Here is a 26,971-nt window from a genome sequence, read left to right as displayed (position 1 = left end):
ATCATTTGTATTCAGTATGTATGTGTATTTGCTAGTGCATGCATAAAACATTAAGAAGTATGCACCAAATTCGTAAAACACTGATCGCCCCTGGAAGGGCAACCAGGTAGTTGGGCGACAGGAGTGAGAGGGCCAATTTTCACAGAATATTTAATGCCCCGTTGTACCTTTTAATTTTTAAGCCATATGATTGTATCACCTACTTAAAAAGTAAATGTCCTGTCTGAGTTCTGTATGCATTTGCATTTTCAGTGCAATGAGCTATAAGGAGCTGTATCTTACCAAATTTAAGAGTTTTTTTAGGATTAAAAGGATTTTAATAAAATTATCAAAGGCAGCCTGAGTGTTGAAACTGTTACTCTCAAGTTTTTATCATTTCCTGTATAAAGTTTCACAGACTTAGTTTCTGGCCTTAAATCATACCTATTTTCAGCTTCCCTGAAATCAAGAGTGTCCTGTGCCATATCAATTAAAGTAAATGTACTTTCAATTAAAGGTGTTAAGTATGAGTCTGAAAAGATTAATTCTTTATGAAAGGATGACCTTCAGTAGTTTGCTCCAATTAGGCATTTTTCCAGCTATATTTCATCTTGATGGGACAAGTCTACTACTCACAATCAATCACTGTGATCTTTTCAAAGGCAAGTATTTTAGGTCCAGAGTCATAAAAGAATGACTTGACTACGCAGCCTCCATAACTTGAACCACAGTTGATATAGATAGAGATTATGGGTGTTGGATATTACTTTTTGTGTTATTAATATTTGAAGCATCAGGATATGCATAATGATATTCTGGGTACAGTTCTTTCACCTCTCTTCTCATGACCTTACTAGAATAAATTTCTTTAAATAAGACCGATGGAAAGGAAGAGAGGAAATGAACAATGACACAAATTAATGTCCAACCAAATTCCTCATTTTTTCCCTGTCATTTTATTATTAAGTACATTATAAATACTTACTTTCCTCATGGTTGTTTTCTTATTGGACTACTTTAGTTTGAAGTGAATCATTGCTCATATACAGCACACAAAACCAAGACTATTAAGGAAATGAATGCTTGGTAATTGTTTTATGGGAACATGCAAAATCTTGGAGAATAGTATTGCTTTATCTTAAAGGAATTGAGCATTTCTGTTTGTATTTGGTACCCTCAGTATGGAATTATTGGCCTTCACTCTGCCATTCATTAAATTTGTAAACTTGGAGAAGCTGTTGAACACAATCATGGAAAAAATGGAAAACAAATAATACTTCTTTGCATATCTCAAAGGTTAATTATTGAAATTAAATGAGATTATATATGATATATATTACATATCATCTCATTTGATTATATATGATATATACATATATGTATATTATCTGTACATACATATGTATGTGTATACATTTATATATTAGTGTTACTTAAAATGTAGTCCAGTGACCCTGGGAGTCCTTGAGACCCTTTCAGGGAGCCCATGAGGTCAAAACTATTTTTATAATAATAGCAAGAAATTACTTGCCTATTTCACTCTTTCACACATATTCAGTGGAATTTTTCAATTCCTGTCTCTATAACATTCGACATTGCAACAGATTGCAGAAACAGTTGTAAGATTCGAGCTATCCTAAGCCCAATATTATAGAGGTTTACAAAAACGTGAAACAGTGGGCTCTTTTTCACTGACTGGTTTTCATTTTGAAAAGGAAAGTAATTTTCATATAAAATTTACATTAACATATAATGGGTTATTGTCATTTTCAAATAAATTAATAAATATTTTTTAATTATCAATTTTAATTTCTAATACAGTAAACTTTGATAGATATAGTCCATATAAACAAAATCTCTTTAGGGGTCCTCAGTACTTTTTAAGAACATAAAAGTGTTCTAAGACCAAAAAGTTTGAGAACTGCTGATATATATGAAAGCACTAAGTAAATGTGCAGTGGTGACATTGGTGGTTTATTAAGAAACTTTGCCAGGCGCAGTGGCTCACGCCTGTAATCCTGGCACTTTGGGAGGCTGAGGCAGGCGGATCACTTGAGGTCAGGAGTTCAAGACCAGCCCGACCAACATGGTGAAACCCCATCTCTACTGAAAATACAAAAAATTAGCTGGGCTTGGTGGTACACTCCTGTAGTCCCAGCTGCTTGGGAGGCTGAGGCAGGAAAATTGCTAGCTAGAACCTGGGAGGCAGAGGTTGCAGTGAGCAAAGATCTTGCCACTGCATTCCAGCCTGGGTGACAGGCGACAGAGCAAAACTCCATCTCAAAAAAATAAATAAATGAAAAGAAAGTTTAAGCTGTTTAAACAATGCAGCACGCCAATCATCCTCCCACTGTAGGCACTGTTGTGAGTGGTACACTGCACCTCCAAGGCAGGATTCTTTAGTAATAAAATAGAACAATTACAACAATATAGTGTCAAAGAATATGTGAATGTGGTCTCTCTCTCAAAATATTTTACTGTGCTGACGTGGATAACCGAAACCATGGAACATGAAACCAAAGATAAAGGGGGACTGCTGTATCTACTTTCTTTTAGGGTGAAGATCCACAGTTTTCACAGTTTTCAGATTTCCACAGGTCCTAAAAGAAGCACAGTTATAGAAACTGCTGCAGTCCCAGGTCCCATTTTAGCCCTGAGGGGAGTAGTGATAAAGTCAAGGTTGGGGAAACCTGAGGGGAGATGCAAAGTTCAAGGTCCAAGGCTCTCATATCTGGGTGTGGGGTTGGACGTGTCTTGAGTTCTTGGCCCTTTACTTCTCCCTGTTTTGTTTGTGGAAAGGTGGGAGACTTGGGCTGACTTTCTAGACACTGAGGAAAAGGGCATTCTTTCAGTGAGTGCCACGCCCTGTGCATAGTTGTGGGCTTCCTCACTCTTAGTGTGGTTGGATGTGGTAGGACATAAAGAACCAAAATCAGGCTGTGGACCAAAAAGGACCCAGAGACAAGCTTCGTTGTGGTTTGGGCATGGTTCACAGAGACCAGGAGGTTTTACACAGAGCTTGAGAGTGCAGATGCTCAATTTCCCAGCTCCTCAGGAGGATGTTCAGGGATGGGTATTCAGGCCGTCTCTGACTCTGTCTTAGACACTTTCAGAGACTGAGCTAATACTAGTTCATGTTTCCTACTGCAACTTCCTTCCTTCCTTTCCTTTCCTTTCCTTTCCTTTCCTTTCCTTTCCTTTCCTTTCCTTTCCTTTCCTTTCCTGTCCTGTCCTGTCCTGTCCTGTCCTGTCCTGTCCTGTCCTTTCTTTCCCTCTTTGTCAAAATGAGACAAACTCTTGCTCTGTCGCCCAAGCTGTAGTGCAGTGGTGTGATCTCAGCTAACTGCAACTTCCACCTCCCAGGTTTCAGTTCTCCTGCCGCAGCTTCCTGAGTAGCTGGGATTATAGGGATGTGCCACCATTCCCAGCTAATTTTTGTATTTTTAGTAGAAATGGGGTTTCACCATGTAGGCCAGGCTGGTCTCGAACTCCTAACCTCAAGTGATCCATCCGCCTCCGCCTCTCAAAGTGCGGGGATTACAGGCATGAGCCACCGTGCCCGGCTTCTACTGCAATTTCTTAAGATGTTTTTATTATTAACCTTACTTACAGCATCTGTTGATACTTACAATATTTTAGTGTTCTTATAAGAATTTGAAACTATTCTAATTATAGCTCACTGCCTCTTATTATCATTTCTTAAAATTAATTTGAATGGAAAACTTGTGTCTCAGACATTTATGTATTTCATATCTCCCCGTGCCATTTAATTTTTAAATTGCATATACATATATATTTTTCAGTTTTCTGTTAGCCTTTACAGTTACTTAAAGTTTTATATATTCCTGGGGCAAAATGTTGCAAAATTGCCCACTGAATATATAAAACTTTTAAATTTAGATAAAATTTTAAACTACTAAATGTGTATGTTTTTCTTGGTGTTGTGCTGCATGATTTAATGTGTGGTGCTTCTTGAATTCTGTCACTGAGACCGTCTTCCCTGTTTATTTCACTTTTAAAAATGATTTAATAAAATACTATTTTCAAGAAAAAATACGAAAATGCAGTGGATACCATTTATTTTAGACTAAAGGCTTCTGAAATTTTTAATGAAATTATATTGGCCGGGTGTGATGGCTCATGTCTGTGATCCCAGCACTTTGGGAGGCCGAGGCTGGGGGCATCACCTGAGGTCAGGAGTTTGAGACCAGCCTGACCAACATGGAAAAACCCCATCTCTACTAAAAATACAAAAAATTAGCCGGGCGTGGTGGCACATGCCGGTAATTCCAGCTACTCAGGAGGCTGAACCTGGGAGACAGAGGTTGCAGTGAGATTGCACCATCGCACTCCAGCCTGGGCAACAAGAGTGAAACTCTGTCTCAAAAAAATAAAAAAGAAGAAATTATATTCAAAGTTTCCTGTTCAGTGCAGATTTTATAAAATGAACATTTTGTTTTTGGAATTTTGTGATATAAGCATGTTTATATAAGGTAAATTCAATCAAATTAAACAAATCTCTTCATTATTATTGTCGTAACTATCTTTCCCAGTTAACAAAATACTTAGAGGTAACCTCAAACTGTAAAATGTTATCCACGTTAGTAGCATCTTGTGAAAATCTGAATACATGTAAGTTCGACTAAACTCTGCTTTGCTAGACTTTAATGTATTATATGTTATGTATTTCAGAAACTCCAGAAAGGAACTTAATGACATACGATTTGAGTTTACTCCAGGAAGAGGTAAGTTTTAATTGAAGTTATTATTTTATTGCCTCAAAGAGCATTACAGAAATTGATTACAAGCATGTGGTTATAATTTGCCGTTTAAAACTGCTTTGTTTAATAATGAAGGAAGGAAGGAGAGATAGATGGAAGGAAGGACTTTTGATACTTCTAAGGATTCCAAACCAAATCATGACTGACTACGTGAATCTCAGTGACACATGCAGCACAGTATACATACAAATATAAGTTAGATATATTAGCTCAACCGTGAAAATAAGTATTGCTATGGTAATGCAGGCCCTAAAGCAAATGATGATGAATGTAATGAGAAGCATACCACAATCCTAATGAGGGATGAGCAGCAAACAGTGGGATCATACAAAAAGGTAACATACTTTGCTTCTGTGATCTCAGTTCAGATTACGTGAAGCCTCCATTGGGGAGTGTTTACTAAAATTTTGAAAACTCCGAAGTACAAGAACTTTCTAGCTTGTTAGGTGGTCCATCAGTAAACTCTTTGACACCCTGTGGTTATTACCTGCAGGAAGACACAAACTCAGATGTCCACAGAAACCAAAGTGAATAGTGTGTACTTCGGGAAACTGGAGGATCTCCTATCTAATTTCATTCATGTTCAGTAGTGTTTTTTTTTTTTTTTTTTGCAAAGGCCACTAGCTAAACAAAATATTCCTGGGCAATGCTTGGCCATAGGCTTACTGGTCCCTGATTGCTAGTCTTCTATAAATGCAAAGATTTCAGGATTCCTGGTATATTTGAATTAAACTAAAATATGAAGTATCTTTTTAAAATAAATGTACAGGCCAGGCACGGTGGCTCACACCTGTAATCTCAGCACTTTGGGAGGCTGAGGCGGGGGATCAGTTGATGCTAGGAGTGTGAGACCAGCCTGGCCAACATGGTGAAACCCCCTATCTACTAAAAACACAAAAACCAGCTGGGTGTGATGGTGCACAGCTCTAGTCTCAGCTACTTGGGAGGCTGAGGCAAGAGAATCACTTGAACCTGGGAGGCAGAGGGTGCAGTGAGCCAAGATTGTGCTACTGCACTCCAGCCCGGGCGACAGAGCGAGACTCTGTCTCAATGAATAAATGGACATAAGGCCCTAGTGGATTTGCTAATTGATCTTTCTTTCCGGAGATATCCATCTTTGACAATTTAGAGTTGGTTTATGAAATTGTACAGCACCAGGTAGTATTGTCAAAAAGCTATCTATTTTGTCATAATGTAAAAATGTTGACCAGGCCATGCTGTGATAAAATCTAGTAATTATATAATAAATGTTTCAAGTACAGCAAGTAGAAAGAACAGATTCTTATTTTAAGGTTGTTTCTTTACATCTGATTGTTTAAAATTGACTATGGCAATGAAAATCAATTTAAATTTTAAGAGGTAACAAAGAAGTGAATATGAGCTCAGGACTTTTGTGGGTAACATGGCCCTGTCAGCATTATTGGGCTATTGGCACTGGCTTTGGCAGCTGCCTTTGCCACATTTAGATTAACAGTCCCTGCTTCTGTTGCGCAGACAGAACCCATAGCATTGTCTGCCTAATGACAGCCAGCCTTCACTGGACGGCAGAGCTCAGGCCCATTATTGAAGGAAGCACTATGCATATATCACTGCATCTCTGTGACTATTGATGCTGTCTGTGTTTCAGACTTTGCTTGCAGTAAATCTGTGTGCAGTCCACATGCATTATGCTTGTGCTGTATATACACGTGAATATATATGGCACAAAATGTATAACGTAAACACATAAAATATGCTCTTTCCTCACTTGAGGACAAGCCCTTTGTGTTTAGTGTGTCCCATGTGCTCTGGAAACCAGAAATTAATACATGAATATTTATTCTGTTTAGGCACCAGGGATGTTAAACAGCTTAAAGAAAAATAGATTGCTAATGAAACATGAAATAAGTTATTTCACATTTCTGTTCCAAACTATTACTGGTATCTTACTTCCATGCATACAAAATGCCTAATGGCACACATGCAGATATGGAATATTTCCCATTTGGATCAACCAGCAGTACCTGTTTGCCATTTTGGCATGCGTGACTCGTCTGGTGCCCAGGAGTCCTGAAAACAGTAGGACATGCTGTATGCTTTAATCATTTGGGAATGTCAGTCATTTTGGTACTGTTTTAGTGCTATCCCTCAATGCAGCTTTGATTATTTCATTTTTGGCTACCTTCTGTGATTATAGCTCCTTACTTAAGTGTAAGATCTTACTGATACTTTAGAAAGGATGGGTAACACATCCAAATGCTTCAGCAGATGACCAATCAGTAGAAATATAATGAATGACTGCCTGCTATCTGCCCAGTGCCTACTAGGTGTTAGGTTCTTTAATTCAGTTCACTTATTTCCCTAAAGATTTGGGTAACGTCTAGGAAGATGCCAGTTATGAGGCTGAATGTTCTAGCACCTTCAGAAAGCTACATCATGTTCAGGGTAGCGCCTCTCATTATGCTACCCTAACTTCCATGATTATGGGATCATTTTATCATGAAGAGACTTCGTAAGGTGTTTTTTTTTTTCTTTTCTTTTCTTTTTTAAAAATAGACAGGGTTTCACTCTGTCACCCTGGCTGGAGCTCACTGCAGCCTTGACCTCCCAGGCTCAAGTGATCCTTCCACTCAGCCTCCCAAGTAGCTGGGACCACAGGTACATGCCACCATGCCCAGCTAATTTTTTACGTTTTGTAGAGACGGGGTCTCCCTATGTTGCCCAGACTGGTCTGTAACTCCTGGGCTCAAGCAATCATCTCGCCTTAGCCTCCTAAAGTGCTGGAATTACAGATATGAGCCGTTGCACTGGGCCAAGGTGTTTTTTGTACTGCTAGCAAAAAGGACAAAGCCTAAGACAAGCTCATCTTATATGGAACTTTGTAGTTTAGTAAGATTCCTATATATTTCTTTGCCGTTTACTTCATTTTATTCCATTTCATTATGACTTCATTGTGAAATGGAATCAGTAAAATGGCAGAATACCACAGTTTCTCTGGAGGTGTAAAGTGTAAGGTGTGTTTCAAATGATCTTTGGCTGCTGCATCATCATCATAGTTACCATTTATTGAGTATTTACTGTGTGTCAGACACTAGGCAAACTCTTTAAACCCCAAGAATTGTGAAACACAAATGTACCTCCAGCTGCACACTCACATGTATATGCACACATGCAAAATATACACACAAACACACACACACACACACACACACACACACACCGGCCCAGTTACATAGTCACCACATCTGAAGCACAGATGAAGTAAGGAAACGCAGTTTATGTTTAGGGCAGCTTTTGGTGTCACAAACCGCAATTCCGTTTAGATGCTCATTCGATTTAGCAATTGTGCTTTCAGGTGCCCCCTGACTTTGGAAGACATTTCTGTCAAACCCCCATCTAGAGTGTTACAGCCCGCTGAGCCAGTTTCTTCTTATCAAGCTACGGTTCTAAATATTTGTGAAAAATATCCGAAGTCCCTGGGGACCAAGTCAGCTCCCTTGAACCAAGTGAGCTCCCTTGTGAAAACGTGGGGGTTTCTAACAGTTCTCCTGAGCACATTGTAATTTATCAGTTTCTCTTTACAAAGCCTTCAAATAGAAGGTTACAGTGTTATCATGTTCATTCGTAACCTTTCAATTAAGTAATTCCAGCTGTATTCACTTGCCACGGCCTCTTTAGTCCCATCCTTAGGAGATTGCGAACTCCTGTCACTTATCATTGAGAAAGTATGGTATTTTATTCAACCACATTTTTCTAAGACAGTGAATCTGTTGCTATCAAATGATCAATGTCATGTTAAAGGAGTTTCTTAATAGCATACATTTAAATAGCTCGTCTTAATAGTCCAGCAAGCTCTTAGGCTGTTTGTACACATGCAAGGTTATATCAGATGCTACCCATTCAACCTTTGCTATAAATTCACTGCATAGATACTAATGATAGAAAAGGATTGATGATGGTGGGTGGGATTAACCTTGGCAGGAAAGAGAAGCAGTGTGATAGGGAACAGTTATAACTTCCGGAGGCACATTTGAAGATTAATTCAGATAGTAGCCAGAGGGCACAAGTGTTTTATTTCGCCAAAAATGGAAAAAATAATTTTGTGTAACTTCTGTTGAATAAATAGCAAGATGCAAATGGCACGTGGCAAAATGTATTTCATGTTGCTTCTGATTTTGTCTTGATAGAGTCTGAATTGTTGAATTAAAACTCATGGATGATTTTCGTAAATGAAATATATATATTTTACATTGTACTGGGTTGTTGATTTTTATGTTATAGTTACTAATACATATTCATTTCACATTTGGACAGATACAGCAGATGGTGTATCTCAGGAGCTCTTCTCTGCTGGCTTAGTGGATGGTCACGATGTAGTTATAGGTAAATTGTTTTTTAGTATGCACTGTCATTTTGTTGGTATATAAAATGGAAATGTGTTTGGAAGCAAAAGTGTTCATTAAGGAATAATTCACTCTGAATATTTGAAGAATTCTTCTTGAATTCTTATCTTTTATGTAGAAGTATATTTAAGAATCATGTTTGGACAGGTGCCATGGCTCATGCCTATAATCCCAGCACTTTGGGAGGCCAAGGTGGGTGGATCACCTGAGGTCAGGAGTTAGAGACCAGCCTGGCCTATTTGGTGAAACCCCGCTTCTATTAAAAACACAAAATTAGCTGGGCATGGGTGGTGCATGCCCGTAGTCTCAACTACTCGGGAAGCTGAGGCAGGAGAATCTCTTGAACCTGGGTGGCGGAGGTTGCAGTGAGCCGAGATCGCACCATTGCACAACAAAAGTGAAACTCCGTCTCAAAAAAAAAAGAATCATATTTAATTTTCTTTTTTTCAAAAGCTCTTAATGTAATCCTGTCTCATGTATCTGGACATGATTTATCCAATGAGGAGCCTTATTTATTGGAAATATAACAAAGAACTCAGAAGACCCAAAAGTCCATGATGTAACAAAAATAAGATGCTGTAAATTCTGTTCACTAAAGCATAGGAACCTTTGAAACCCTTACTCGGAGTTTCTATATTCTTTCTTTGGACACAGTTCTAATAAACTTAGAATTCGTTTTTTCAGCTCTCAGCAATATTCATTGTAAAATCTCAGGTTTGGATGGGAACGTAAAGATCATTCAGGCCAGTTCTTTCACTGTATAGATCAGGAAATGAATTCCTAAAGAGGTTCCGTGGTGTGCCCAGAACCATGCAGCTGGGACGTGGCAGAACGATTTCACTTTTTGGGTCTTTCTGCCTCCTTTAGAATCATAAGATAGCTGTACAGAGATAGGGGAGCCTGCTCAACACAGACTGCTGATAGGAGCAAGCAACCACCCATAGACCTCCTGACAAAGCAAAGGAGGCGGAAAAGGTCTAAGAGGCAGACAGCTGTCTGAGAAAATGTGTAGCCTGGTTCCACCTAGAGTGAGGATGAGTAGCTCCATGCTCTTCAGCAAATTCTGACTTTATAGAGATTTTACCATGTATAATGATAATAACCCTAACTAATCAAGGTTAGTTAGCATATTAATAATTATGTTAATATATTAATTATATTATTAACTCTACTAACATTATTTAGGGGACTATATATTATGATAATGCCTTATTAAAAATATTCAACTCAAAACTGATGTTTGAAATGACATGCTCCCCTTAAATGATATGGTTTATGTTTGTTTTTGTTTTTGTTTTTTTGAAACAGGGTCTCACTCTGTCACCCAGGCTAGAGTGCAGTGGTGTAATCTTGGCCCACTGCAACCTCCGCCTCCTGGGTCCAGGCAATTCTCATGCCTCAGCCTCCCGAGTAGCTTGGGACTACAGGCACGTGCCACCATTCCCGGCTAATTTTTGTATTTTTAGTAGAGACAGGGTTTCGCCATGTTGGCCAGGCTGGTTTTGAACTCCTGACCTCAAGTGATCCACCTGCCTTGGCCTCCCAGAGTGCTGGGATTACAGGTGTGAGCCACCGCTCCCAGCCCCTTAAATGATATGTTTTAATTAAAAAAAATAACTTATTCAAAATAAGTCATTCCCCAATAACGCTGGAGTATGTGACTGAAGAGGGAATTTAAGGTAGATACACACACCTATCAGAATAATTTGTTCCTAGTAACTTTGGAATATAAATCATTATAAAGTGAATTATTTTATGTAAATAAGAGGAACTGAGTTTATAGTGGGAGATTAGAATTCTGACTAAAGACATAATATCCAGTATGTTCTTTATATACAGTTGATATGTCATAAATGCAGATACAAAGATACCTTTATCATTAGAAAAAAATAGGTTTTTTCCCTATTGATTTTACATCAAGTGTTCACATTGATTTCACAATGAAGCTCTAACTCCTTTGCCAAGTGACTCCATACATGAGGGGACACAGACATATTTTAAAGGAAAGTGACTTAACATGCATTTATGTGGTGTGAATGTGTATTCCCTTATATATTTTGTCTTTCACATTTTCCTTTACAATCTTGTGAGGTTTAAGGCCAGCTAAGTTCTCACCTAAGTTTTCTAATCAAATGTGAGAGGGAAGCTGAGAAAAAAGATTGATTCAACTTTGGTGTCTACTTTAAATTCCGTCTAAGAATTCATTATGTTAACCTACCAATTCCTTGATGAAGATGAACATTCTCCTTCATTAGAAAACATAAGTACACACTTTTGTGTCTTAGTTTACCAGAAGAAATAGAACAGTTAATGGCTAGATCAGGAGACCCTGCAAAATATGTTTTCCTTGAAGAGAGCTATGGTCTATATGCTAAGCATCCAGAATAGAAAATTAATCAAGTGAAAATGATAATCAAAAACTTCTTTGAAACACCTACTAATGTCTCCTATTGGGCAAGAAGCCAAGGATCAGATTGTTCTTTTATTGGAGTTGATCCTGGCAGGTGGCTAGGAACACAGAAAATAAGAGAGCTTCATGGAAAGGTGTTAGGTCACGTCTTCTTTTAAGCATGGTCCTTGCTTCGGACCTGCAGTGAAGTGTTTAATGTACTTCTTTTTTTTTGCCCCAGGCTCAGCTAAAGTTAAGAAGGTTTTATTGTTGTTGTTGTTGTTGAATTTTTAAAAGGAGGAAATTAGGAAATTAAGGCAGAGTTCATGTACAACTTATTGAGTGTGTTTTCAATACAATATATAACCATAAAGCTTCTCTTTTCTATGCCTTAGTTAATTATTCTTCTAAAACTCTTCAGCTTGGTTTTTTTCCCCTTCTTGGAGCTAAATTATTTCTATGTAGAAAATGTTTGAGTAAGAACAGGCATATCTAACTCTTTTTGATATAGTGGCACTTAAAAATGCCTTACATGGACATCACACTTAAGTGCTTACAGACAAGGTTTATGTATTTCATTTGATCATCACATCAATTCTATAAGGTAAAGAGGACAGGTTGTTTTAATCACTACGTTGCAGACTGAAAACTGAGGTCCAAAGAAATGTCTAGACTGTTGCAACTGGTAATGGTCCTTGAGCTTGGGTCTTGTTGACTCCCCAGTGTTGACACTTTGCATATAATTTATACTTTCACCCTTAAAAAGTGGATCCAGGTAATTTTAAATGATGGTAGTTCTTGTGTCCCCTGGGAGAAAAATAGCTTTTCCTTGTTTGTTTTTCCATGGACCAGTGGATGTTTTCTATTTTAATTGCTGATTATTTGACAAACTAATTTATTTGATCTTGTTCCCTCTAACCAATCCTAGCAAATCTGTACTCCCTCCCTCCTCATCTATTTCCCTCTTTACTGGATATGTCCCACCAGCATACGAATATGTTTTTATTTCTCTTATCTTCAGAAAGGCCTGTCTTTACCCCACCTCCCATTATAGCTATTTCTCTCCATCCCCTTATAGCTAAACTTATCAAAGAAAATTGCCCTGGCTTTGATTCCTTTCTTATCACTGTCTCTTAAATCCACCTCAGTCAGACTTTTGACCGCCCTACTCCACTTAAACTGTTCTTTTCAAAGCTGCACCTGGGGAAAACACACCTGCAAAAAAGGAGTGGCAGACGCATATGTAGGCGTGGCTGGAGTGAGGGGAGAAAGAAGGATGGTAAAGGACACGTGGTCTGTGAATGGCTGCCGTGTTCCTAAACCTGAGGCTCATCCTCAGTCCTTATCATGCTTGACCTGTTGGCAGTACTGGGCATAGTTGACAATGCCCTTCTCCATGATAAGCTTTTTCACTTGGTTTTAAGACTCCACCCTTTCCTAGTTCTCCCATCTTACTGGTATTTCCTTCTGTCTTTTTTGTTGGTTCCTCCTCATCTCTCTAACCTATAAATCTTGATGTGTCCAAAGACCCTTTCCTTAGCTCTCTTCTCTTTCTCTACTTGCTCCTTTGCTGATCTTATCAGGTTTCATGGTATTAAATACCTTCCACTCTTTAACTCCCAAATTTGTATCTTTGATCCAGACTTTTCTTTTGAATTCCAGACTGACATTCAGCTCCGCTTTTAGCATCTTCACTTGGTAAGGTAATAGACATCCAAGATTTAGTCCACAGTTTCAAAATCCAGCCCCTGGTATTTCTTCCCAGCCTGCCCCTCCAGAAATCTTAGACTCTTCATAGGCATCATCTCCAACTTTCCAGGTGCTCAGGCCAAAACCCTAGGCATTGTCCTTGACTTTTCTTTCTCTCGTACTTCACATCCAACCCATCTGAATGTGCCCAGGATCCTCCCTTTGCTTACCATCTCACATCCCATCCTGTTTCAAGCCCCTCTGAACTCCCAGTTGAGTTCTTGTATTCATCCCTTTTCCGCCATCCCAGCTTCTGTCCTTGCCTCCCTTCAGCCTGTTCTCATCTCAGCAGCCAGAAATCCAGGTAAAGTAATCACATGCAGAAGACCACATATGGTGTGATTCTATTTATATGAAATGTCCAGAGTAGGCAAATCCATAGAGTCAGAAAGCAGAAGAGTGGTTGCCAGGGGCTGGTAATGAGTGGGGCAGGGGACTGACTACTAAGTATGGCATTTCTTTTTGGGGTGATGAAAATGTTCTGGAATTAGAAGTAGTAATGGCTACATAACCTTGTGACTTTACTAAAAACCACTGAACCGTGCATTTTAAAGGGGCGAACTTTATAATAGGTGACTTTTAGTTCAGTTTTTAAAAAGTAAGCCAGATTGTGTTCAGAGTTCAATCAAAACTCTGCAGTGGCTCTCCACCCACAATCGCCATGGCCTCCAGTCCTCTACACGGTGTCACCTCTCACTTCTCAGATGTCTCCTCTCCTGCCCTTCCCCTTGCTCACCCCACCCCAGCCAACCCAGCTGTTGAACTTGCTCTTCTTCCAGGACACTCCTTCTTTAGGGCCGTATATGCCCACCCCCCGGTGCTTAAATATTGCCTCACAAAAGGGTCTCCCTGAGCAGCCTTATTAAAATTGCGCACCATCCCCAACTCTCTACCCTCTTTCTTATTTCGTTATTCTACCTAATCTCTCCATATTCAATAGCCTGTATGTTTCATTTATTTATTTTGTCAGCTATGTAGGACTTCCCCTTGAGCATCCGTTTTTTTAAGGTCAGAATTTTAATCTCTTTTGTTAACTGCCACATTCCCAGTGCCCCAAACTGCATTTCACATAGTAGGCCCTCCATAAACATTTGTTAGAGATAAACAAATCCCATTTTGATATATAATCAGATATATCATAACATTTACTTCAGAAACAAAGGATACTTTGAGTTACAGGATTCTAGTGTTTTAAGAATTTTGCTTTCAAGATTGCAAAATTCAAAGTATTTGCAAACATGAAATAAGTTCACCTGAGGAAAGCTGTGTAAAGAAAGAGTCCAGTTTACATCGAGGTTTGAATGATTTCTTACACGTGTATTTTTTCAGCTTCTATAGTATAAAATAGCTAACATTTAAATAGATTAAAAATCTGTTTCTTTCCCATCAGCATTTTCTTTTGAATTGGAGTAAATGCTTACAACATTGTGAAAAGGCTGAAAAAGCAGTAGCATATGTTATGGAGCAGTGAATGTTATAAGTTTTACTGGACTATGGCAAACACAGGTTACAAAAAGTCTTCAATACCTAGCTTCAGGGTAGCCTACCTTTAGTGTGCCAGCCTTTGCAAAGCAGAGTCTGGATTGAAGAAGGGCCAGTATAGTGACATGAAGTGATTGCTTTCGAGCAGAAGCAAAGCAGTGCAGAAATTAAATGTGCTGTTTGTAGACTGAAATCGTAAACCCACTTCACTTGTGCTTAAACTCAGCGCTACCTTAGGCAAGAAACAGGAAACATTCTTAGGCTTTGTGTAAATAGCCGTTGATAAGATTGGCAAGGCCTCCTGGGTGGGTGTTGGTTTAAAAAAATTTTCAAGATGAAAAACTAGAAGACATGCATGCATAAATTTGCTTATCTTGCCTGGCTGTGTTGGCTGACAAACGGAAAGAGACCAAATCTGAGTCCCTATTCTAGCTGTTTCAGAGGATTCCCAAGGATGAGTGATAATGAGACAGCAGAGAAACTCATTGTTTCCTTTGCTTCCTGGTGGAAAAACAGCCGGACAGAAGTAAGTTTTCTCTGCAAAGGAAGCACAGGGGAAAATGCAAAACACAAAATCATATGTACAAAAGAAAACAGTAAGTTCTCTCCAGACTTTGTGATATAAATTTTTGAGGAATTAGTTTAGTAAGTTTTAACCCTCAACTATGGAAGAAGGAACACCAGTGGGTATGTTAAGCTAAGCAGTTATGTGGCCAGCTTACCAACTCCTACAAAGCTGCTGAACTCCAATCTGCACGGCTCAATACAGAGGCCAGGGTTTGACTGTGTGTATACACAGGAAGAGAAGCTGCTTGTCAGATGCCTTCCAGAAAGGTGCCCACTGACTGCCCTTTGCTGCGTTTTTATACTATCCTTTTTCTAGCCTTGTAGCAACATATGTCTATTTCTTTAAGTGAAGTTTGGAACCAGATGTTGGAATTTCTGTTTCCTGAGAAGGGAGCTGTCTGCCTGCATTGACTTCTACAGTTTTCGTTTGACAGATTTTTGAGCATCACTGACTAGTTGTCACTGGAAAGAAAACTTTAGTGATAGATGTTCCCAAAGCTCTCTCAGTAGACTTAGACCTATTGTTCATGCCCCGTGGGATGCTCTTTTCCTGCACATGAAGAATCATGTTTAAAACCTGTCTGCCTGCAAGACTTACCATACATGCCACCATCATGAAGCCTCCTCTGCTGCCTGACACCCCACTCCTTGCACAGTTTGGAGGACAGCTTTTCCTTGTCTAGAATGCCAGAGAACCATATTTTTACCAACTCAAGACATATGGCTCTCATCCTGCTGCACTGCTGCATGCTTGCCTTCCATGGTGTGGAGGCTGAAGACATCTTTAGGGCAACGCTTATCTTCTATGTTATTGCATCACTACCATTGTTGACACACATAGGCATTTAATATGTTGGATAAATGAATGCATTGTATACCATTTGCAAGTTCAGTACTGGATTATTGCATGAATTGATGATTTGGATAATGTAAATATTGTTGTATCTTCCAAAAAAGAAATAGTAATTCACTATGATTGATTTTTTTCCCTCCCTACTTTTTCCCATGTTCCTTTCCTTTCTCTTAGAAATTGACTTGTCACATGACTTTTGAGTCTGGTCTCTTGGGAAAAGAATATGTTTTGTCTCGACAGCCTTCTGGTCAGGCATGGTAGCTCACGCCTGTAATCCTAGCACTTTGTGAGGTTGAGGCAAGTGGATCACTTGATGTCAGGAGTTTGAGACCAGCCAGGCCAACATGGAGAAACTTTGTCTCTACTGAAAATACAAAAATTAGCTGGATGTGGTAGGGCACACCTGTAATCCCAGCTACTCAGGAGGCTGAGGCAGGATAATTGCTTGAACCCGGGAGGCAAAGATTGCAGTGAGCTGAGATTGCACCACTGCACTCCAGCCTGGGTGACAGAGTGAGACTCTGTCTCAAGAAAATAGAGAGGGGGGGGGGAGGGAGAGAGAGAGGGAGAGGGAGAGGGAGGGAGAGAGAGAGAGAGAGAGAGAGAGAGAGAGAGAGAGAGCCTTCTGTCCACTAGTGCTTGCTAAGATTAAGTATTCTGAGTGTCTCTCAAAGTATGAGCTGTGAGTTGCCTGTCTTATCTGGGATGCTTACTAAAAATGCACGTTTCTGGGTTCCAGCCCAGAGATACAGCATCAGCTGTCTTTGGGCATAGAGTGTGGAAATTTCTGTTTTCAACAGGTATCCCAAGTGATTCTCATACACACTGGAATTTCATAGTCACTTTATTTATTTATTTATTTATTATTTTTGAAACGGAGTCTCACTCTGTCACCCAGGCTGCAGTACAGTGGCACAATCTCACCTCACTGCAAGCTCTGCCTCCCGGGTTCACGCCATTCTCCTGCCTCAACCTCCTGAGTAGCTAGGACTACAGACACCCGCCACCACACCCAGCTAATTTTTTTGTATTTTTAGTAGAGACGGGGTTTCACCATGTTAGCCAGGATGGTCTCGATCTCCTGATCTCGTTATCCGCCTGCCTCGGCCCCCCAAAGTGCTGGCGTGAGCCACTGCGCCCGGCCCATAGTCACTTTATTTTATGCTTATAGTAATCTTTGGAGATACCTTTAGCTCATTTCATCATCTATACCTTTCTCCCAGTCTCACTAATCTCCTTTTCTTTTCTGCCTTATTTGATTCTCTGCTGTCTTTAGGAGTCTGTTTTAAAACTGTGCCAGTTAACTTTCAAAAATCATGTTTATGTGTATGAATGGTGTAGATGCCACATATATGGCATTGGTATAAATTTTTACCAAAATGAGTAGTTACAGTTTTGATTAAAACTAACATTGCTGCTCAGGAGGCAGTGGATCCTCCAGATGGCCTTCAGCTTTTATTTTTCTACAAAATGGCAAAGTGTGCTTAGGCTCTCAAGTATGGGAGCAACAGAATCTCTCTGCTCAGTCATGAGCATATGGTTAGATGTGCGAAGTGCTCTGTTCTTCCTGCTATAGTCAGGGATATTTAAGTCTGTTATGAGTGATCCACAATTTACTGAGCAGCAGTTCACTTTCACGACGACAGTCTTGGAAAACAGTGAACATATTTCATCTCATATTCATTTCAGTGATTATGCTGTGATGTTCACTGATACTGACTTTCAGTGAAGAAAAACATTCATTATTAAAATAGTGTCTTTATTACACAGCTGTACTATGATTTTGAAATGGTGACAGGTAATACAGGAAGAAAACTCCTTAAGCCCTTTCTGGATTTAGACAGGCTTGCGGTTAGTTGAATGATGTCAATAAATACAGCTGAGTGATTCCTGATTAAAAGTTGTCTGTGTGTTAAGTTTAATATCATAGGGAATTAGGACTATAAGTACTTTGGGGGTGCTGTGCTGATTACTTATATATTTTTACCAGAAATAAATGTTGACCTGTTAGATATGATGTAGGGTTTCTGTTTTCAAAAAGGCACCACTGCCTATTTGATTGTAGCTCATTGCTCTTGGTTTCCCAATTATCTTTTCTTTCTTTAAAAAAGAAATCTTTATTGAGGTATAATATTTATTCCCTAAATAGAAAAATTGGACATTAATATTAAAAACTGGCAAAATTATATTTTGAATATTCACAAATGATAGGCTGCACTATCTAATATAAAAGTATCATCCATGTTGTATAATAATTCTAATTCCATTCAGATGAATAGCTACTATTTCTAGATGAGATAAGATATTCAGCAGCTGGGCCAGATGTGGTAGCTCAAGCCTGTAATCCCAGCACTTTGGGAGCCCGCAGCAGGTGGATCAACTATGATATATATTAACATACCATAGTTGCACAGGAGTTCAAGACCAGCCTGACCAACATGGTGAAACCCCATCTCTACTAAAAATACAAAAATTAGCTGGTGGTGCATGCCTGTAATCCCAGCTACTCAGGAGACTGAGGCAGGAGAATCACTTGAACCCGGGAGGCGGAGGTTGCAGCCAAGATTGTGCCACAGCACTCCAACCTGGGCGACAGAGTGAGACTCCGTCTCAAAAAAAAAAAAAAAAAAAAAAAAATTCAGGAATTGAACTCTTGAGAGGTGGCAGAATCACAGTGTTGCTTTAAACATCCAAAGAGCTGTTTGCTCTGCAAAATGCTGGGAACCAGGCCCGAATGAATGTGCAGTGAGAACACGTGTGCACACACACACAAACACAAACATAAGCACAGAGCACACAGATTCAGCATGAGTTTAATCACATACCTAAGGATTACTATATATTTTTTGAAGTTTAAGAACAAGAGAAAGACAGACTAAAGTAAAAATGCATAGAATTCTTGCTTTGACAGAATATCATTTTATAAAATCTGATAAAAGCACAAGAAAGTGCCCATCCTCCTCTGTGCCAAATTCAAAAGAAGTAAGTGGAAGAAAGAATTCCTAGAAAACTAAATCAGAAGCTTAAGCTGTGATGTCCACTCATAGGATTGAATCTTCTGCCAGCCCAGCCGCTCCCTGTGCTTATCTGTCTGCAGATTCTAACACAGAATGACCAGCTATCCAGGGAAGTGTTGATAGACCTGTCATCTGTAAAGAACTTCTAATTTGGGGATGGGGAAAGGAGGGATTGAAAAGTACCTTTCAAAATGTGGGCAAATGTTATTTCCAAGAAGTTCTAGCATAAAATGATATCTGTAATTGCCCCAAAGACATTCTCAGTTTCTGTGTCACATGATTATGATTCATTGCAGCGGTAAACCACACTGTAAGCCCTGATTTTCTAATTAACTTTGTTGCTTTGTATTTAGTTAGGAGTGGTATATCCTCTTTAAAACCACTAGTACAGAGATAGAATCCAATTAAGACCCGTACTTAACTTCACTTGGGTGAAACAAGAGCTTGCCAGTGGATTAGTTGTGGATATCTACTAAGTCAGTAGAGTCTTGCTTTTTTCTATTACTTTAGATTGTCCTGTTTTAATTTATGTTAATCTGTCCTTTAACTCCAGAATCAAGTATGCTTGAAGATTACACTCAGTCTCGCCACACTTTCTGATCAGTCCCTACTTACGACAAAAATGTATTTCTAGTGGAAGTAAAATAGGCTTACTTTGGTGCAGGAAACCTAGTCTTTGTGATGACTTACATTTTTCTAACATTACCAAGTGTGTAGGATTTAAATTAAATGGCTCTTTTGTTGAACAGTCTACTTGTTAATAGCCTGACAGGCAAGTCTCCCAGTCCCAGATGAAATCTCTCTGCTGTTTTTTTACTTCCTTGGTTAAAATAAAAGAGAAGTCACTGCCTCATGATTTCTTATATAACAGGTAATACCACTCTTGTTTGCTCAATCAAAAAAATGTGAAAGCTAAGGAAGAAAACTAAATCAATATTTTTTTAATCATTGTGGGCTTATAATCACTATTTTGGCTCCATGTCTAGTTATAATCTTAAATTTGATCCTGCATCTTATATTTGGTTATTTATTTTTTTAAAAAAAGAGGACTTTCTTGACAATCCCAAGAAAGCCTAGTTCTTAATCTTGCACTGCTTAAGTTTAGCATCCAAAAGGTTGTGTAAAAATACGTTTACCCCAGATTCATTTTAAAACAAGGAGAGATCTTGACTGGTCATCTGCTGATAGATTTAGAAACTTGTCTTTGTCATCAGGTTTATACTGTCCCCATTGTATTGTCAACATTTGTGCCCAATTTTGTTCTCGCTCTTTTTTTTTTTTTTTTTTTTTTTTTTTGGTGTCTTTTCAAATTAATATATCATAGTTGCACATATTTGGGGGATACATGTGATACTTTCCAGTTTCGTTCTGGGGCTAATGTTTTTCAGAATCAACCATTATACTGCATAACCCACGGTAACCGTTCCATAAAAGAAAATTTTCCTGCCAGATTCTGTGTCTGCTGAGCTATAGAACCAGATAGCAGGAATTCTTAGTCAGGAAACCATCTGAACAGCTGTCGGTGCAAACGCATGGGTCTGGCCAGTGTACCCTTCTGACACAAGTAAAGAAGGAGCTGTCGGCCGGGCGCGGTGGCTCAAGCCTGTAATCCCAGCACTTTGGGAGGCCGAGACGGGCAGACACGAGGTCAGGACCGATCGAGACCATCCTGGCTAACACGATGAAACCCGTCTCATACTAAAAAATACAAAAAACTACCGGGCGAGGTGGCGGGCACCTGTAGTCCCAGCTACTCCGGGAGCTGAGGCAGGAGAATGGCGATAAACCCGGAGAGGCGGAGCCTTGCAAGTGAGCTGAGATCCTTGCCACTGCCTCCCAGCACCGGGCGACAGAGCGAGACTCTGTCTCAAAAAAAAAAAAAAAAAAAAAAAAAAGAAGGGAGCTGGGAGCTGTCCATGAAACTTGAGAAATAGATTTAATGCCTTAATTTTTATTCTTGTAGAATTTGGTCAGTGATGAGAGGTTTGTTACTCAAAATCAGACCATCAGATTCAAAGCATCTTTTCAGTAATATACCCCTTGGAGGGCTAATTTATTACAGTTTCTGAGACTCCTTACCAGTTTGTGATTGTTGACTGGATTTTTAGAAAGTCAGTATGCTCATGGCTCATTTCTTTATTACATGAATAGACCTGGGGTCAAGATTGTGCTGTCAGAGCTCTGCACTTTCTTGTCTTTCTGTGATATGTAGGGTCAGAAGGACAAGAAAGGACATCTGAATTGCTTAACCACTGCCCTGACTTTTCCAGGGTTGACTATCAATTCCTCACATATCCTTCTAACTATTTTCCCTCTAATTCTTGTATTTGTTCATAGTATTGAGTAATAAGATGAGAGTAGCATACAGTGGGAACTCAGTGTCTAATGGAAAGGTGGTATACAGGTTAGAAGACATAATTTGGACAGCATTACTCCAGGGAAGCATAAAAATGCTATTGGTTATTCTGACTAATGGGCTTCTCAGCCTCTGGCACTGTACACTTGCTGGAGCTCTCAGGGTTTCTTTTAAAAGAAAAGTTGGCTCTTTTCTGTAGTGCTCATGAAAATTTTATTAGATAAGGAATGAATATGAGAAATTAATTTTTGATATTTTTTCATGATGAACTTTTTATGTCAAAATATAGAACTCCGCACTTAGAGTAACTCTGAGCAGTGGCTTTAGGTGTTCAATTAGCAATAATTAAATGTAAGTTTAATCTTACAGGCAAAATCTGAAATATCCATACAATTCAACTGTTTGCAGGCTAAATAGTTATTAGCCAGTAATAACACATATTCCCCTGGGATATTATTGGGAGTCCCAAAGGGATGTCCCAGGCGTCCTTAAATGACTTTGTCAGTGCTGGTTACCATGTGGTGGTCTCACTAGCTCCCTGCCCAAAAGACTACTTGAAGAAGCCTGACCTGTATCACCAGCCAGTATGAGGACACCAGTGCCCACAAGGGGAGTGCTGCTTCCAGAAGGTCACAGGACACCACCTGTGTGGGGCCAGAGTGGTACCTGCTTCCATGCAGAAGTAGGGGGAGGAGCCTTCTACCACTCTTTGTCATCCAGGCCCTTAAGCAATTGTACTTCATTCATTCATTCAATAAATAAAGCATCTCAGGCCGGGCGCAGTGGTTCACGCCTGTAATCCCAGCACTTTGGGAGGCCGAGGTGGGCGGATCTCGAGGTCAGGAGATTGAGACCATCCTGGCTAACATCGTGAAACCCTGTCTCTACTAAAAATACAAAAAAATTAGCCGGGCGTGGTGGCGGGCGCCTGTAGTCCCAACTACTCGGGAGGTTGAGACAGGAAAATGATGTGAACCCAGGAGGTGGAGCTTGCAGTGAGCCAAGATCGCACAACTGCACCCCAGCCTGGGCCACAGAGCGAGACTCCATCTCAAAAAAAATAAAAATAAAATAAAATAAAGCATCTCATCTACTGTGTGCTGTGTACACCTGATTAACAAAACAGGGTCCTTGCCCTCAGGAAGCTTGCAGTCCAACTCTAAAGGCAGACCTTAGACAAGTCAGTACACAGGTGTCAGTGAAATTACAAATTATGAGAAGCATTCTGAAGGAAAAATGATGTGAAAGAAAGACAATAATGAAAAAACTTGGGATCTTCATCTAATTCAAGAGCAAGGGAAACCCCTCTGAGGGAGACATTTGAGTGAAGTCGTAGATAGGTGTATCCATGCTGGGCATGTGCAGAAATAATGGATTTTGTAAAAGCTGACCAGTATGGCCAGAACAGGCGAATGAGGAGGGGGGATTGGGCATAAGGATGGGGAGGGGGCAGGGGCCAGATCACAAAGGACCTTGTAAAGAGCCATTAGCCATAATGACTTGCGAAAACTGAATCCTAGTCTTTCAACTCGATTGGGTCCCTTTGTAGATAAAGTATAAATCTTGTGCCTCTAGCCTTTTTCCTCTCCAAGAGGGCAAATAAATGCTTTCCTTCAGACACATTTCATTAGACTACTTTGCTGCCTGAATTTGATTTTCGTTTGACTGCGGTGAGTAGGAACCACAGAGAGACAAGAAAGTAGTCTGGAGGACTTGAGAAATAAAAGCTGAGATGATGTCCCAATGTTCTGGGTTCGTTTATGTGCAAGGACATTGAAAAGTGATTTGTAATTTCATGTTTGGGGGCCAGGAGAACTGCAGAGATACCTTCCAGTAATTCTGAATCCAATTATTTTATCAAAAGGAAATTAGGATTCCTAGAAAAGGAAAAAAACAAAAAACCAACGTAGGCATTAATCACAGGCATCTTGTTTATATTAATCAGTGACCAAAGGGCCTTCACTTCATGTATATTCCCAAAACAGATGAAATATATTTCTATTTCATAATATTGCCTTATTCTCACACAAATTATGGTGTGGGCTAACGTAGCACTACACACACAGTTGAACTATTATCATTATAATAAGAGTACAGAATACATAAAATATTCATGTTCATTGGACTAAAGCAAACCTGCCATTTCAAGTCCATTAATTGCAGTCAAATTAGTGAATATTTTTTCAGGGACTAACATTCTAATTATCTAAATTAAAGTGAACATTCAAGTGGCTTCAAGTTCAGAATGCAGGTGCAGTAAAGTAAGTTCTTGTTTAGCTAACCTTTGTCCTGGTGAACCAGATACAGGGCTGGAACAGTGCTTTCCCACAGTGGTGATTTCTGGAGTGGGAGTGTTTATGCATTGGTAAAGCCATCTGGTAGTTCTGGTCATTCCTTTATTTTTTTTTAGTCCTCCCTTTAATTGGGTTTATCCTCTATGTAATACTTTCTTTTAAGGGAAAGAGCTTTGCTATCTTCTGAGGAGTAGAGGTAACAAAAACAGAATGGTGTAGAAATTATTATACAGCACTGCAGCCTCCGTTAAATACCATCCCCACAATTCTTTAAATTGCTGGTTTCAGATTGGTTTGTTATGGTTGAATTTTAGTAAAATCAGTTTTTCTATGTCTCATGGCATAGAAATTATCATACAGCATTGCAGTCTCCATTAAATACCTCCCCCTACAATTCTTTAAATCTCTGGTTTCAGATTGGTTGGTTATGGATGAATGTTAGTAAAATCAGTTTTCTATGTCTCTTTTGAAGAGCTGTATGACTCTCAATATTGTATACTACTTTTGTGATTAACTTTTAAAATATCCCCATCTTATTTCTTAGATTTTTAGGATCTGAAACTGCTGTAGAGCTCATGTGGTGTAGGGAAGGAACACAGGTTTTAAAATCAGATGGCTGCAGGTTCAAATCCCAGCTCTGTCAGTGAAGATATGTGACTTTGCAAGTTAGTTCATCTCTTTAGGCCTTCAGTTTCCTCCTTACCCTAGAGTGACCCGCTTAACTCGTGGAATGCTTATGAGAATTACTGGATTACATGAAGGGGTTAGTGGGATGCCTGGCCTCCAGGAAGCACTCAGTAGGTGGTAGTTCTTCCCTCTTTCCATTTTGAAGTCAGTTCACCTGGCCTCCTATCGAACATCAAGCTTCTTTTACAAAGTACCATACCAGTCAGAGAATATAAAGCAACCCTGCAGTTTCCTCAAATACAGTGAGACTCAGACTCCTGGCAGAGAATGGGGTAGAAATTCCACGTAGGGAAGAACGACTGAACCACTGCTGTCCTACTTGTAGTCCACAAGATTCACTGTGTTTGCCTCTGCCACCTCCACTCTAGCAGTGGGAAAACCTTCTCCCATTACTTCTCTGGCCCGAAGAGAGCTGAAAAGTGGTGTAATAATAACAAAATGAATACAGACACTCAGAAGGGAGTAGGCAACTAGATAAATTGGTCTAACCAAGTAGTTCACTTGTAGTGAGCCTGGAGGTAACTCTAGGGATACCTCCTTGGTTTAGTTTTCTGTCTGCTTCCCTGTAACTGAAGTGACTCTTTCTTACTGCCTGGGAGGACCATCCAGCCTCAAAGTCTAGACCTAAGGGGAGAGTCTGAGAGAGAAATGCAAATCCCCTTGTCCTCCTCAGGCCCTCCCTTTGCACTGCAGTTCCTTAGTCAGTCATCTACCTCTTTGAGTTCCAGTTTCTTTGCCAAACACTTACCTCTTTCTTTGATACTTGATAGCAACAATCTCCAGCAGTTTCAGGGGGAGTCTACACTACCTCAAGTAAACTCACACTTCTTTCCCATGGAAGGGCAGCCATGTTTATAGGCCTCAACAGGACAACCCAGACAGGAGACAATGCAATAAGCCTGCTATTCCTTCAGAGGACTAGCCAACCACCATGAACTTGACCCACTGAATTAGGTGATGTTCTAAATGACCTGTGTAAAATGCACCCGTGATGCTGGGGGCGGGCTGGACCCTGAGCTGTGAGAGATGACATGTTAGTGCATATTCCTTCATGGCCCCATGGCTGCCCCTGCCAGGTAGGTTCTAAGTTTAACGAACTCGTTTGTACAGACTTCTTATTATAATGATGTCATTTAATAAACTGATAAAATATGAGTTCAGAAAGTGAGTTGTGTCTGCAAAAAACAAGTGGGATGCTTTAGAAAATCTTGATAAAGGCAAATTGTTAAAAACTGTTGCTAAGTTAGGTATTGGAAGGATACTGTGAGAAAATAGAGACATTTTTTAAATCTAGGATTTTAAAAATGTTCTTGGCCCAACATCACAAGAGTGGACGGTAAATTTAAAACATTAAATTTAAGCTTTATTTGTATCACAGTTTTATGTTTCCCTGCTTAAACTGCCTGTGTCTTTTACCCAAGCAAATACCCCTCCTACTTCATCAGATAAGAGTATTTCTTCTGTACATATTTACAGGACCAGCTACATAATTTGCAGGGCCCAGTGCAAGATGAAAATATAGATTCCCTTCTTCAAAAATTAGGAATTTCAATACGGTAACAACAGAGCATTAAAGCAAGCCCAGCACCTCTGAGCCTGGGCCCCATATGTCTGCATGGGCTGCAGGCCATGAAGCTGGCACCAGCAACAGACAAAAGGACTGGGAAGGAAAGGTAGTTTCACATGTCACCCAGCTCTCTGACCATTTCTGGTGCCAAAGAGTTTCCCCTTGTAAGAGACACCTGCTCATTGTTGAATTAGTGCTTCGAAGGGCTTTATACTGCGCCTGAATCCATTCTTCTTTAATTTCTGCTCTCTGATGTAGAGCATACCTAATCCCAGAGCCCCACTTAATCTCTTCTTCTTAATGTACTTTTTTGGGTGGTAGTATGGTTTCTAAAACCATCTCCATCTTCTCTCTCGTGATACTCTGTTTTTTCTATATCCTTCTGATGGGCAGTGCCTCACGTTATTATGTATAAACTCCAAATTCCTACTGTGGTATGGGAGTTTGAAAGCTTGGGGACTCCTCCTGAAAATACTGTATTGGAATTTTAGACACACTGTTTTGTTCTGAACTTAAAGAAACTCACTTACTCTGTTTAAAATATTTTAAATGTTTTGGCGGGGCGCGGTGGCTCATGCCTGTAATCCCAGCACTTTGGAAAGCTGAGGCAGGTGGATCGTGAGGTCAAGAGATGGAGACCATCCTGGCTCACATGGTGAAACCCCGTCTCTACTAAAAATACAAAAATTAGCTGGGCGTGGTGGCGCACCTGTAGTCCCAGCTACTTGGCAGGCTGAGGCAGGAGAATCGCTTGAACCTGGGAGGCAGAGGTTGCAGTGAGCCAAGATCGCACCACTGCACTCTAGCCTGACTCCGTCTCAAAAACGAAAAACAAAACAAAACAAAATAAAAATATATATAATTATAT

General features: G+C 39.8%; 1 protein-coding gene across 1 annotated transcript in view; it reads left to right on the top strand.

Moving 5' to 3' along the window:
• The window catches only part of STK39 (serine/threonine kinase 39), a 304,142-nt gene that overhangs the window by 231,160 nt on the left and 46,011 nt on the right, over positions 1-26,971 (top strand). Inside the window, 2 exon segments of the mRNA XM_017867497.1 lie at positions 4,672-4,724; positions 9,054-9,122. Coding sequence (XP_017722986.1) covers positions 4,672-4,724; positions 9,054-9,122 — 122 coding nt within the window.

Source organism: Rhinopithecus bieti, unplaced genomic scaffold (assembly GCF_001698545.2).
Source record: "Rhinopithecus bieti isolate Rb0 unplaced genomic scaffold, ASM169854v2 scaffold_3854, whole genome shotgun sequence".
In the NCBI taxonomy this organism is placed as follows: domain Eukaryota; kingdom Metazoa; phylum Chordata; class Mammalia; order Primates; family Cercopithecidae; genus Rhinopithecus; species Rhinopithecus bieti.
Note: the sequence above shows the minus strand (reverse complement) of the source record. Positions and strands in the feature narration are given on the sequence as shown.